The sequence below is a fragment of the Nomascus leucogenys genome, chromosome 21 (genome assembly GCF_006542625.1).
Source record: "Nomascus leucogenys isolate Asia chromosome 21, Asia_NLE_v1, whole genome shotgun sequence".
NCBI classification, from domain to species: Eukaryota; Metazoa; Chordata; class Mammalia; order Primates; family Hylobatidae; genus Nomascus; species Nomascus leucogenys.
The window spans coordinates 64,862,428-64,877,813 of NC_044401.1; the positions used below are offsets into that span (position 1 = coordinate 64,862,428).

Genomic DNA, 15,386 nt, shown 5'->3' on the forward strand with positions numbered 1-15,386 from the left:
CAAGCTTACAGTAGACAATACATGTCCTCCACAATTCTAACGTTTTCTTGAACACTCACATTTTATCAATGACCTTATATATGGTCAGTTGTTTATCTTGAAATGAATGGGCTCACTTGGTTCACTTTCAGGAAAAGGAAAATATCTGACCTATACCTATCTGAGCAACCATAATTTGTCAGTCATAACTTTAAAGTAAAGATGATGTCCAGCTAAGGACTCAAGCAATGATGCAATCAAGAAATAGAGATCATCATAATACTTTGATGCATAGCAGAATTATTTTATATCTACTTCCCAGTTCACTAGAATGTTAGAAAGTATGTATTCCAAGGTAGATAATTAATAACATTAATAATTTTTAAGTGCTTCAACAATTATAATCGTAAGCAAAACTGTTTTTGTTTTGCTTTGTTTTGAGAGTTTTTTACTCTGAGTATATGGACATTAAATATCTCCTGACTACCAGTAAAGTTTGATGCCAATGCCAGGCTGGAATGTAGTGGCATGATCATGGCTCACTGCAGCCTCAATCTCCTGGGCTCAAATGATCCTACTGCCTCAGCCTCCCAAGTAGCTAAGACTACAGGTGTAAGCCACCACACCCAGCTATTTATTTTATATATATTTTAGAGATGAGGTCTCATTACATTTGCCAGGCTGGTCTTGAACTCCTGACCTCAAGCCTCCCAAAGTGCCGTAATTACAGGCGTGAGCCACCATGCCCAGCCCTCATTAATTTTGCATCATCAGAGCAAATGACAACGCAGTGAAAATGAAAAGATGGCATCTTAGGTTTATTATAAAAACAGTTTGATCTCACAGACCATCTGGATGTGTCTCTGGGACCCCAAGAATTCTGCAAACCACATTTTGAGCATTGACAGCCAGAGTAGAATAAAAACTAAATGCCTTTCCAAATTCTAATTTTTTTCTATTAATTCTATTTTTTTTAAATTTTTCATTATTGCCCAATAAATCTGATGAGTCAGTTTTACCAGCTTATGGATATTACTTCAAGTTCAGTGTTTATCTACTGGATATTCATAAACCAACATGCAAAATATCTGTATTTTCATTCACATTTACTTTGTTTCTGATACTACTATTTCTTGGTAGAGCAGGACTTGAGCTTACTGCAAATTCATATTATTTAAATTTTATTGCAGTTATAAATGGTGAGGGATGATACACAATGGCCACAGTCCCTTAGATATCAGCTAATAACTTGTGAACAACTTGTTTACTAGAACATTATTCTTTCCTAAATTTGCTAAGGTTGTAAAGGATCAGCAATAACTAATTATTCGGGGAACGGAGCTAATAACCTTTGGGTGTTTATAAGAATATATATTCTACATTATAAATCCTTTCCTCTATAATTAAGCCAATTATAGAGACACCAGACTCCTTGACATTCAAACTGGATACCTGCCTTAGTTGCATTTACTTGTGAGTGCTCTAGAGCCCTGAAATAAATGAATAATATTCAGATGTTCTGAAAACATGTCATTAATATTTTATAACAATTGTTGTCTAAGGACATTACAGCATGAAAATGCATAAGTAACTGAGACAACCAGAATAAAAATGTGGGCCAGAAATTAATACAAAATTTCACATCCTTCACTACTGACAAAGTAAGAAATGATGAAGAATAAATCTGTATGCCAGAGACTATCGTCAGAAATCTGAATCGGGAATCTCAGTGGCATCTTCATTGGTATTGGGAAGACAATGTGAAATTATTAATCTTTTTCCACAGGATTACCAAGAAGCTTGCTCTTAACTTGCTACTGCATACTCAAAGCAAAAGAATTCACTAAAGATGAAGGTACTTTAGACTCCTGACCAGAATTTCTACAAAAAGGCTGGTCAGTGAAGAAATCTAATATATTGTGTAGGCTGAAAGATTTCAGCCAAATGTAAAGCAGACTTTAAGTCTATATATTTGTAGGTCAGATAAGTAGAATTTCTTAAGAAATGGAAATGTCAAAACAGCTTACTTATCTGTTAAAAATAATAGAGAAGGGGTTTCTACCTGGGGGGATAGGACTACAATTACAGTGCTTTCCAAAGTGCATAATATAAAATAGCTACATCAAGTAATTTAAGGTGGCCCTTAGAATAGTTTTTAAATACATTATATTATATATAGTCAGAGAGTTGTTTCCTTTCCTATTCACACTCAGTCTGTCTGAGCACTTCAAAAGCAACGTTTTAGATAAGTCCCAACACTTTTCTAAGATTTATTAAATTTTATGAGCTCAAGACTGTTTCTCTAGAATTTAGAAGATCCACAAATATCACCTGCAATACTAAGATTCTAATAAACAACCAATATCTCTAATATAATAACTCTCCAAATTATATACAGAAGAGGCAATAGAGATTACTCCTGAATGATATGGATAAAAATGTCTTAATAACCTCTCAAGGGTCTTTTAGAGCCCATATGCATGTAATACAAGAAAAATTTGCAAGATCTATACATGACAGACTTGATATACTATTACATATGTTCTGTTTGAAAATTGTTTTAGTTTTTATTTTTTTAAAAAAACAAAGTCTCACTATATTGCCCAGGTTGGCGTGCAATGTCTATTCGCAGGTGTGATCATTGCACACTATAGTCTTGAACTCCTGGGCTCAGGCAATCCTCCTGCCTCAGACTCCTAAATAGGTGGGACTACAGTCATGTGTCACCATGTCCTGCTGATGCTGATGTATTTTTTTTAACTATTAATTACCATGGCTTGTTCAAACTGATTTATAAAGGCTAAAAATCTGCATCCACTTTACCAATATATGTTAGAATATATATTTATATATTTCCATCAGACTACTGTTTAACCTCTTAATATGAATTCACACTATATAATGCTGTAGATTTTGAGAGTTCATATCATCTTATACTTTTACTTGTTAAATGGCTTATTATTTTGCTAATTCATTGTTTTCATTCTTAAATATAATCATTTTGAAAAAAGAATACAAAGTTTATCCAATTCCTTTTTGACATAATTTGTTGAATGCCAGTAATTTCTGAACCTTGATTAACTAACCTAAGTATATAAAAGTGAAGTTGTTGGTAATATTGCAGATAATCCCAGACATATGGAAAAATACTAACTTATCTGTAGGTTATTATTCCTGTTATGTTCTAAGTTTGCATAAGGAACTAAAAGCCTGGGTTGCAAAATAATTACAGCAGTCATGTATCAGCCACCCACAAAACGAAAAAGATAGATACGAATTCTCATGACAGATTGCTAAAGAATATATAGAAATACGGTAGAAAAGTCACATCCTCAATCCATAAGTATTCTACTTAAAAATCAAAATGCAAATATGAAATTCCATTAATAAGCACTGAATGCTTTAACCTTACCTGAAGGTGGTATTTCAATTGCTGTTGAGAATTTTAACAGGAAGAAAATTAGAGATATGATTAATCCTCTCCCAGGTAAAAGTGGCTCCATTGCTCTTCAGGAAGAAGACAACCCAGTAAGAATGAAAATCTTAACGTCTCCTCTCACTTTTGGTTTAAAGCTGACACCTTAGTTAACCTGGAAACTAAAAACACAAACAGAATAACATGTTAGTTCACAAACTCTAACATTTCAACAGAACAAATTAAACACATTTTTTTTTTTTGGTGTGGCAGTATGTTTCCTCCTTGTGAAACTGTTCTCTCATAACTCCACATGATATGAAATTAGTTTTTCCTCTTTGTATGTAAAATAAAGGACAGTGAATATATACTCTATTGTAAACCACAGACTATTCCAAAAAATCGTAAGTCAGAGGAAGTTTTACTTGGAAGGTATGATATTATACACGAGTGGTTTTTCTTTTTTATTCTCAACTTGTATTTTAGATTCAGGAGCTACCACTGCAGGTTTGTTACACAGGTAAAATTGAGTACCACTGAGTCTTGGTGTATACATGATGCCATCACTCAGGTAATGAGCATAGCACCCGATAGGTAGTTTTTCAATCCTCACTCCCTCTCACCCTCCCCCATCTAGTAGTCCACAATGTCTATTATTCTTATCTTTATGTCCGTGTGTATTCAGTGTTTAACTTCCACTTCTAAATGAGAACATGTAGTATTTGGTTTTCTGGTCCTGTGTTAATTTGCTTAGAATAATGACCTCCAAGTGCATCCATGTTGCTGCAAGGACACAATTTTGTTCTTTATATGGCTGTGTGGTATTCCACGGTGTATATGACTGATGAATGTTAATGGCTAAGAGAATAACTTCATTTAGTTAATTTTATTTAAAAAGTGGTTCTTTTTTATTCAGTTCTTTATATTAGATGTCTATTCCCATTTGAGTCATTATTAAGGATCACAAATACATCATTGATTTTTCTGGTGAAATAGCTTTTCATCTTCAAAGTTTTCACACTAATAGAAGATGGGTAGTTCCAGCAAGATAGAGGAAAGAAATAATAAAGAACAAAAGAACAAAGACCAGCCATTTTAACTGAAATTTACAAATGTGAGTTTGGTTCAAGCAGAAGACAAAGGTGTAAATTGCTTCTCATTTAAACAGAATATTTATTCATTTCAAAGTTTACAGAAACAGAATAAGAATTAAGGCTTTGATTTTTTTTACTTTCCCTTACAATTTCAATTTTTTTCTGAAACATTGTGATAATAGATGTCTAAACATTGTTTTTACATTGTCTATCATGTATTCTTGCAGGTAATAATACAATAATTTGCTCCAAAATGTGATAATTAGTCTTTCAGGTATGTGATTTTCTTTTGTTTCCTAAAAATGATTTACTCTATGTGTTCACTTAGAACTGGTGAAAAAAGTTAGCTAACACAGAGATAGTAAAGTCGTTAAACTTACATTAAATTCTAAGTATTTCTGCTTTATTATTTCCCCTTAAATTGCATCTTAAGATATTATAGACCTGTATCTTTTGTATATATGTACAGATTGGTAAAATTTAAAGTAGTAACTAATGGCTGTTGTTTCACAGTTTTAGGAGTCTTAAGGAACAGCAATACCATTTATGTTTTACTTTGAGAACAAAATTATATTAATCATAAAGGAAAATACTACCTTCCTACCTCCAAAAAAGTTGTGAATCTTTGTCCTGAATTAGAGTAATGGCATTACTCTACTCTGCCTGACCTCAACTGACCCATCTGTAAAATGGGAATTGGAAAAAATGACTCGTGTACGCTTCAGAATATTTTCTAATGACAAATAACTTGTAATTTAACTTCTACTGGTAAATTTAACATATATTTTCAAGTGTGTCACTATGTTAATTGACACTACTTTTCTGATGAAATGAGTTATCCTAGTCAACAAAATAAAACATGGAAAAATGCTTTCATTATAAAAAGCAAAATACTGCCTTAACTACAAAAAGTGAGTCCTACACATGTGTACAAAGTTGGGAGACATTAAACCATGTAGCTATTATTAATATGGAAATTTTGAGGAAAATATCAATGTCCTGCCCTTTGAATTATCTTTTTCCTGTTTTTTTTTTCCTGTAACACTTTGGTAATAGTCATCTAAAATCATTGTTTATTATATATCAATCTTTACTTGCAATCTAGTTATTATTTAATATTCGGTTCCATTAATATTCAATGCTGATGGCTTTAAGAGCATCTCATGTATGTGTTTTACGAGTTGCCCTTTATTTGTAAGGAGCAAGACTTTCAAGTATTATGCTACTAGGAAATCGTATTTCCAGATTAATATTTAACATCATCTCACCTCTGAAATAGGGAACAAGAATAACTAGATGGCCAAATAAGTGAGAACACTCTCAATTTCCATTAATCTCCTGATTTAGGGCAGTAAGTTCACTGGTCTCTAATTGTGGTAGTAAAGTAGCTTACAGATACTAATTATTCAGTAATGGTGATCCAATTTTTTGAATTTTAATAGTTTTAAGTGCATGGTCTTAACCCAAGAAATTCTCTCCCATAATGACATCATCACTTTTCAGAATATGAATAATGACTAATTCTACATATGACCTTACCTCCTGCAGGAATTGGCTTCAATTTACCTGAAATTTGTATGTTCACAGGCTACAACATAAAAATTATTAGAAGTTTAAATGTGACCCCGTTCAAGTAAGACTCCATTAGCTGATGATGAAAGCTCCAAAATATCTTTCAGATTGAAAATGGAAAGTCAGTCTTAATTTCATTGTCAGAATTCATAAAGGGTATGTTTCTTAGGAATTCCATTTTGCAACAGTAAGATAGCCATAAAATTATATTCCCATTTATCTTTCTTGAAACAATGGCATTTAATGCCTCATGCAAGACTTCAAAGATGTTAGCAATTGTTGAAACTTAGGATGGAGCTGGCACTGAAACAAGAACTAATTTTAAAAAAAATTTTACTTTTTTGTACTTGCTATGAGTACATAGCATTTATAGGGTACATGAGATGTTTTGATACAGGCATACAATGTGGAATAATACATCAGGGTAATTGGGGTATCCATCACCTGAAAGAGTTATCATTTGTTTGTGTTATAAACATTCCATTTATACTCTTACTAAAATATTTTTGAAGTTCAGTCACATGAAGCTGATGTCTAATAGCTTATATTAATGATATCAACTCAGATCCATAAAGGAACTATTCATTTTTATAAATCTGGATAAACTGGGTTAAATATTCCTACTATCTTAGCTTATCCTTAGGAAAAAAAAATTATCCCTCCCAAACACTTTAAAAGAACAATTTAGCTTGGTGCAAAAGTTATTGTGGTTTTTGCCATCAAAATCCGCAATAACTTTTGCACCAGCCTAATAGATCTCTAAGTGTCACACCATACTGATATAGGATTTAAGAAGAAATTACTTGGGCAGATAGTGAAGGTACTAGAGTCCTCGGTAAGGTTTTCCTTTTCAATGAAAAGCAGCCCCCAAATCATTTTCTAACAAAGAGCAGCCTGTAAAATAGAGCAGCAGACATAGACCCTGGCAGTTGTGCCAATCATGTTAAAAAATGGCGGCTCCATCTTCCCTTCCCTTTGCCAGCTACATGTACAGTAAGGAGCAAACAAGATGGTACCAGTCAACTGAAAAGCCCATTCACATAATAAGATTAGGGTACTTAGGGTAGGGTGGCCAGCCGTTTCTGGGCACTATGTAAACGTCACACCTGATCAAACCAATCTGTGGGCCCTACATAAATCAGACACCACCTCCTCAAGTCTGCCTATAAAATATGGTGCATCTGCAGCAGGCCAGCCTTTTCCTCTGGGAAGCCCCTCTCTCTCACTAGAGAGAGAGAGAGAGCTGTTCTCCTTTCTCTTTCTTTTGCCTGTTAAACCTCTGCTCCTAAACTCCTCATGTGTGTCCGTGTTCTAAATTTTCTTGGCACGAGACAATGAACCCTGGGTATTTACCCCAGACAATGCAGTTGCTTCAATGCAATCGAATCTTCCTGATTCCCTCAGCTTCTCCAGTATGACTAGGGGGATAAAAATTAAGAATACACTGATTTCAAGACATTAGTTTAACATGGACAAGTGTGCATACCTTCTAGGGTTACTTACAACACAACAAAAAGGAAATAAAGTTATTTGCCTCTTCAAAACAAAAGCCTCTAACATATACATCACGAGTATTATAAAGTGACCACATAGATCCCTCCGATGTTTTTAAAAGTGCTCCATGGTGGCAAATCTAGAAACAACTTGCTCCCTTTATGTAAATTTATATTCTTCCTTGAGAAATGGAAAAGAGGGATGGCTAAGTCTTTGTCCACTCTACTTGGCTTCCCAAGTAAGTGCTAAGCTACTGTGGCCTTCTAACTGGTCACATGACAATGTGATGTGTAGTGATAAGACCATGGGAAAGTTAGTATAACCTGGGTTCAAAGTTACCATTACCAGATGGCTTGGGGCAGTTTACCCAACCTTCTCACTCATCTGTACAAACTAGGGTAATAGTTGCTGCTATATAGCATGCTTAAGAGATTTAAGTTAAGTAATGTATCATTAGCAGAGAAAAATAAATAAAATTTGCTAATACTAGTAACAGTGATGATCATTGTATTGATAGTGGCAATGAGGATACAGTCTCTCCTACTAATATTCTGATCCAAGTAGCATGGTTAACTTCTGTGGATTCTTTCTTTTTTTTTTTTTTGAGATGGAGTCTCGCTCTGTCGCCCAGGCTGGAGTGCGGTGACGCGATCTCGGCTCAGTGCAAGCTCTGCCTCCCGGGTTCACGCCATTCTCCTGCCTCAGCCTCCCGAGTAGCTGGGACTACAGGTGCCCGCCACCACGCCCAGCTAATTTTTTATATTTTTAGTAGAGACACAGTTTCACTGTGTTAGCCAGGATGGTCTTGATCTCCTGACCTCGTGATCTGCCCGCCTCGGCCTCCCAAAGTGCTGGGATTACAGGCGTGAGCCACCACGCCCGGCCTGTGGATTTTATTAGAGTTACAAAATCATAAAAACTTGCAAAATAAAGGCGTACTCTCTAACGTATATAGTGGTGAAATGATATTGATTGATATAAAATACTCTCCCCAAAAGTGCGAGAGTGTGGTTGATTGATTGCAAAAACTTATTTGATTCTCTTCCCCTCTTTGTGGTCACACACTCTGTAGTAAGACTTTATAGCTCCTCCCAAGAAGCTATTTCCTCACTTCTTGAATCTGGCAGGCTTTTGACCCCAGAATGAGCTCTGGTCTAGGCCTCAAGAAGCCTTGCACCTTTTTCCTCTTTCTCTCTGTCTCTGAAAACTCTGCTCAGCTATTTTAAAAAGAAGCCTGGGCTACCTGTTGGAAGATAAGAGACACTTTGCCGATCATCCCCATCATCCTGGCGAACAGACAGCCAGCCACTAAATGTAAAATGGCAGCCATCCTAGATGAGACTGCCCTACATAACCTGTCAGCTGAACACACATGCTAGAACCAGCTGGTGAGTATCAGTCAAGACTGGCTAAGTTCAGCAGAATCTCCCAAAGAAACAGTAGACTTGGGAACAATAATAAATGTTTCCTTTATCGAATCAGTGTTGTGGGATTGTTTTCAAGGTAGAAATAGCTAATCTAGGTAGAAGAGCTAGAATAAACAAATCGATGCAATAATGAATACTGTTGAAGAAGATATATATATAGAGAGAGAGAGAAAGAGAGAGAGTGAGAGAGAGAGAGAAAGAAAGAGGGAGGGTATGCTAATCTTTCTATTTGGGGGTGCATTTTAACATTTTCCTAATAGAAACATTTTTAATGCTTATTCAGTCTTTGGAAATCAGAAATCAGCCTAAAATATTTCAACAGCAGTAAGGATATTCTTTAGGCAAAAGGTAGACAAAGTCTTGAGAACGCCTACTGCCATACATCTAAAATAAAAATAAAAAGCAAACAGAAAAGAAAGACTTTCTTAAAGCTACCATACTGTCTGCACCTCTTCTGTTGGAACAAGATGAGAAAATAAGGGGTTTCTTTAAACATCAGTATATATGTTCTGTACATTTAGTTTAAGCAACTAATGTAACTCAATGCTTTTTCTTTCTTGGTTTAAAGGTTTTGAAATTTATAGCCCACCTAAAGAAAATGTAAGCCCATTTTATAGTACATAATCACTTAAGTCTTGATAGCTGTTAGTATACACAATGCCCTTCATTTTTCTTTAATGCTTTGATCCTTAATTCACCAACTTTGCATTATGTTACCACTGGAGACTGCTTAAATTTCATTAATAAAGCATAGAAAGGCAACAATGCATAAAAATGGTTAAGACTAAATTTTCACTTTGGACAATTATAGATCATTCCACCATTATAAATTGAACACTAAAACAAATTATTTTAAAATTACTTTAAAGATCCAAAGCTATTGTTAATGTATTCTGAATAATAATCATTTCCTAACAATCACTTGTTTTTTTCACCTAACAGTAATGGTGTCATGTTTACACAAAACCTTTGGCCCTATGGTTCTCTAATGGCTCTAATAAATAGTAAATGCTTTGATTTTCCCTTTTGCAAATAATATTATTCAAATTTATATGCTGGAATTTAAAAAAAGAGGTTTCTACTTTATCTTAGAGGGAAATAGAATCTGACGAGTGTGATAAATGGACAAAAAGCAGCTTAGAAAGGCAGCTGGTTTGACATAGCACATTTTATTTTAGTGATTTTTAAAAATCCTTGACATTTTTTCTCAATAATTATTCAAAAACAGTTTTAGGTCAAACTTCTAAGAAGAAAATATAACATGGCAAATTCAATGAACAAAAGGAGACTCTTATGATCACCATTTTAAAAACTTTTTCATTTCTATGGCAACAACTACACAAAGCAAAAATGTCAGTGACAGTCCATCTGCCATTTTCATTGACAACATGGAATGTACACAGCCAAAAAAGAAGGAAAAAAAAAGCATGCTATGTTGACATTCCTCTTCACTAAGAAACAGCATTAAGTTTTTTCAGCTACTATGAATTCCAGAGGTTGAAATTAACTTCATGCATGCAAAATCATTAAATAACATTTTTCTACTCAGGATGCTTGAAATAGATCAGCAACTTTTATTATAGCCAGCAGGAAGAGATATTTTATGACATTGGCATCCAAATTATAGTTTTAAAAATAACTCAATGGATTTGTATAATAGTCTGAGACAGTGCTATAACTCGGAAATGTTTAAATTTTCTTTTCTCTCCATGATAAAACGCCTTAAGAATCACTGAGCTGCATCAAGCAAGATGTCTTATATAAAACCATTTGACATTTTCATGATGGAGTGGATGTCACCTTCACTTCCCTCTGACCTCAAGTGTCCCTTTATGAAACTCCTTTTTATGTGATTATCAGGCTAGGTTAAACTATTCCCCTGGTTTGGAATCAGGCCTTATGGGGAGGAGGTCCAGCAAATTTCCATAAGCCTGAAGTGTGATCTGAATCACTCAACATCATGAAGCTGAGAAGGATAAACACACACACACAAATTAAAAGGCTTTTGTTCAATCACCTGCCTGGCCAATACCATAAATCAATTTACAAGTGTCATAAACATACTAATCCTGAAATAACTGTTAATGGCTTTTTACTCTGAAAACAAAGGAAACACTGTACCTTACAGCCATATCCATTCAAACACTCTTTCATGTCTCATAATACTGCAGTGACAAGACAAAAGAATTGCTTAGAGTGTTAACTCATCATCCCGGCAGAGTTGGCATATTTTATACACAGTAGATCAAAGAAATGTCGATGTTATTAAAAGCAAATTGATTTTATTGGGAAAATGTCAGCTTCAGTTAATAACGATGTGGGATAAACTAATATCATTAATAATATCATTTATTTAAATAGCAAATTACTGTGGTTGAACTCTAATGAATATAATTGAATATAACCTATATATACATATAGGTTATATAAAAACATATATATATATATGTTTTTGTTTTCCCACCTATACATCTAAGATTCTTAAAAAATAGTACACTGTAATGACATCTAATGCAAATTGTTTCACAGTGGAGACTAAGGAAGAAAGTTACAGAAATTCATGGTCATTTGACTACAGGGATGGAGAATAATCCCAACATTAAGTTATTTTCTGAGTTATTTCTCAGAAAACAACTTATATACCTGTGAAATTCATGTAGGGACTATTTTTCAAATTAAATAAAAATCTCAGATGTACTAAAATGCACAAAACTTAAGTGTACAGCTCAGCAAACTTTTACATATGTATAAATCCAGGTAACCACTTCTCACATTTCTTAAGGACTTTCAGTCACTAAAAACATTCCACTAGCTTCACTCCTGGAGCATCCCACATGGCCAGCTCATAAGAGAGTAAGACCTGTTTGTGTTCCCCTAGCCTTTTGGATTACAACCAAGGTGCTATCTCTCCTCCAGGTGATATTTGGATTATTTGGGAGCAGCTTGGGTTGTCACATGACTGGGGAGTGCTATTTGCATCTAGTGGGCAGGAGCCGTGGATCCTAAACGACCTGCAGTGCTCAGCACAGTCCTGCCCGAGGAAGAACAGCCCTACCTGAAAAGCGCAAACCCTCAGTGTGACGGATACGGATGCTATAGTATGCTGAGTAAAAAAAAAGTTGTGTGGTCAATAAATTATGGATATGCTATACGCATTACTATTGAAGCAGTCACTTTGAAGTATAGTTTGATGGCTTCCCCCAAAACTAAACAAACTCTCACACATGATCCAGCCATTGAACTCCTTGGTTTTTACCCAAAGGAGTTGAAAACTTATGTCCATAAAAAACTCATACATGGATGTTTAACAGCTTTATTTATATTTGCCAAAACTTGAAAGTAACCAAGATATTCTTTGGTAGGTAAATGGATAAATAAACTGTACTGTGTCCAGATAATGGAATATCAGTGCTAAAAAGAAATGAGTTATCAGCCATGAAAAGAGGTGAAGGAAACCTAAAGGCACATTAAGTGAACAGGCCAATCTGAAAACGCCAGATACTGTTTGATTCTAACTACATGACACTCTGGAAAAGGCAAAACTATTGAGAAAGTAAAAAGATAAGTGGTTGTGAGGGGTTAAGGGAGAAGGGGGAATGAATAGGAGGACAGATTTTTACAGCAGTGAAACTACTTTGTATGATACTACAATTGTGGATATGTGTCACTGTACCTTTGTCAAAACCCATAGAATGTATACACCAAAAGAAACCCAAATGTAAACTATAGATTTGGGGTGTTATTGATATGTCAATGTAGGTTCATCAGTTGTAACAAACGCACATTGCTGGTGGTGTTGATAATGGAGAGGCTGTGCATATGCAGAACCAGTAGTATAAGAGAAATTTCTGCACATTCTGCCCAATTTTGCTGTGAACCTAAAACAGCACTAAAAGATGAAATCTTCCTGGAAAGAAAAACCGCAATATGGGAGAGGAAGCAATAATAATATATGACAGATTTCTAAGCTATAACAAAAATTCAACTTCAGAAATATATTTGTAAATTAAAGAGACCATCCTCTTAACTTTTTCAGGTTTTCATTACTCACTCCCACCTTGGACACCTAAAATCACAGAAGACTGATAACAGCGGTGGTGCAATCACTCAGTCTTAAACTCCAGGCTCAAGTGAGCATCCTGCCTCAGCCTATCGGCATCTGCCATCACACGCAGCTAATTAAAAAAAAAATTATAGAGATAGGGGTCTCACTATATTGTCCAGACTGTTCTCAAACTCCCGGCCTTAAATGATCCTCCCACATCGACCTCCCAAAGTGCTAGCCACTGTGCCCAATCCATGAATGCTCATTTTTAAAACTTTCTTTTCTCCTTCTCTACTATTCTCCTGTTATTAAATACTGTCCCCTCTATTTGTCTCCTCTTTATTTATTTCACATATATATCAACATTGATCAGTACCACGGCAGGAATTTTCAAAAAGGAAATGAGGCACTTCCAGGTAAGCTGAAAGGTCTTTCCCTTATTTTCCATTAATAGAACAATGACTCTCATTGAGTCTGGAAACTAATGATAAAAATTTAACCATAACAATAAATTTGGAATTTTTTAAAGGATAATATATATAATGTTTGATTACAACTTACAGTTACATTTAAAGCAGAAAACTAATTATAAAAAAATAGGACCAAGTGCAGTGCCTCATGCTTGTATTCCTAGCACTTTGAGAAACTGTGGCTGGAGGATGACTTAAGGCCAGGAGTTCAAGACCAGTTTGGGCAACATAGTGAGACCCCATCTCTACAAAGATTTTCTTTTTTTTAGTTAGCAAGGCATAGGATATGTGCCTATACTCCCAGCTACTCAGGAGGCCAAGTTTGAAGGATTGCTTGAGCCCAAGAGTTTCAGGGTAGAGTGAGCTATGATTCTGCCTGGGCAACAGAGTGAGACCATTTCAAAAAAAGGAAGGAAGGAAGGTAGGAAGAAAAAAAGGAAGGAAGGAAGGAAGGAAGGGGGGAAGGAGAGAGAGAGAGAAAGAGAGAAAGAAAGAAGGAAAGAGAAAGAAAGGAAAAGAAAGAAAGGAAAGAAAGAAAGAAAGAAAGAAAGAAAGAAAGAAAGAAAGAAAAGAGAGAAAGGGAGGAAGGAAGGAGAGAGAGAAAGAAAGAAAGAAAGAAAGAAAGAAAGAAAGAAAGAGAAAGGAAAAGAAAGAAAGGAAAAGAAAGGAAAGAAAGGAAAGAAAGAAAAAGAGAGAAAGGGAGGAAGGAAGGAGGGAAGGAAAGAAGGAAGGAAGGAAGAGAGAGAGAGAAAGAAAGAAGGAAGGAAGGGAGGGAGGGAGGAAGGGAGGGAAAAAAGGAAAGAGAAAGAAGAAAGAAAGAAAGAGAAAAAGAAAGAGAAGAAGGAAGGAAGGAAGGAAGGAAGGAAGGAAGGAAGGAAGGAAGGAAGGAAGGAAGAATATACACCTAAGTTTCTCTTTCCAACCAGCGCCCAGCAATGGGCATCTCTCACGACAACTGGCACAAGTACCAGAAGACAGAGGCAAGAGAAAGAACTGCCACAAGAAGCAGAACTCTGAACTGGGATGCCCACTGCCAAGACTAAGACTGGCCCTAGCCACATCCACACGGTTTGTGTGTGGGGAGGTAATGAGAAATATTGTGCTCTGAGGCTGGACACGGGAACTTCTGTGGCTGGGAGTGTTGCACTCGCAAAACAAGGATCACTGATCTCGTCTGCAAAGTGACCCACAGCGAGCCGGTCCGCACCAAGACCCTGGTGAGGAATTGCTTGCTGCTGGTTGGCAGCGCACCTTAGCAACATCAGTACAAGTTCCACTGTGCACTGTCCGGGGCCGCGACAAAGGGGCCCAGCAGACTCCCGAGGAGGAAGAGATTTTAAACAAAAAATGATCCAAAACAAATTCAGAAAAAAATATAATGAAAGGAAAATGAATGCCCAAAACAGCAGTCTTCTGGAGGAGCAGTTCCAAAAGGGCAAGCTTCTGTCGTGCATCGAATAAGGATGGAGCCAGCGTGGCCAAGCAGATGGCTGTGTGCTAGAGTGCAAGGAACTGGAGTTCTACCTGAGCCAAATCAAGGCCTGGAGAGGCAAACAAATGCTCCTCCTTCCTGTCTTAGCTCACGTAATAATGGTGTTCATTATTCTATTATATATATTATATAATATAGATGTTATTGTATATTATAACATATACATGTTCTATAATATAGATATTATCTATATATATTATCTACCTATGTTTATATGATTATCTATCTATCTATCATCTATCTATCTATATCTCCCAAAGTTTTGGATGGTTTTAATCTACTTTTCCAGTTTTTTGTGTTAATCAAATTGTTCAGGTGGATATCAGTAGTAAGCACACCAATTATAAAACTAAAATAAACAAGAGCTCACAATTTTTTTGTACCTGCCTTGTCTACAT

The 15,386-nt window shown here is 35.6% G+C and overlaps 1 protein-coding gene across 7 annotated transcripts in view; it reads right to left on the bottom strand.

Annotated features, from left to right (window-relative positions):
* CHL1 (cell adhesion molecule L1 like) overlaps nucleotides 1-15,386 on the bottom strand; it is a 213,561-nt gene that overhangs the window by 85,478 nt on the left and 112,697 nt on the right. For all 7 annotated transcript variants that reach the window (XM_030801701.1, XM_030801697.1, XM_030801699.1 and 4 more), the window contains one exon: nucleotides 3,392-3,576. In XM_030801701.1, coding sequence (XP_030657561.1) covers nucleotides 3,392-3,482 — 91 coding nt within the window. In that variant the 5' untranslated portion in view covers nucleotides 3,483-3,576. The remainder of the gene's footprint in view (nucleotides 1-3,391; nucleotides 3,577-15,386) is intronic.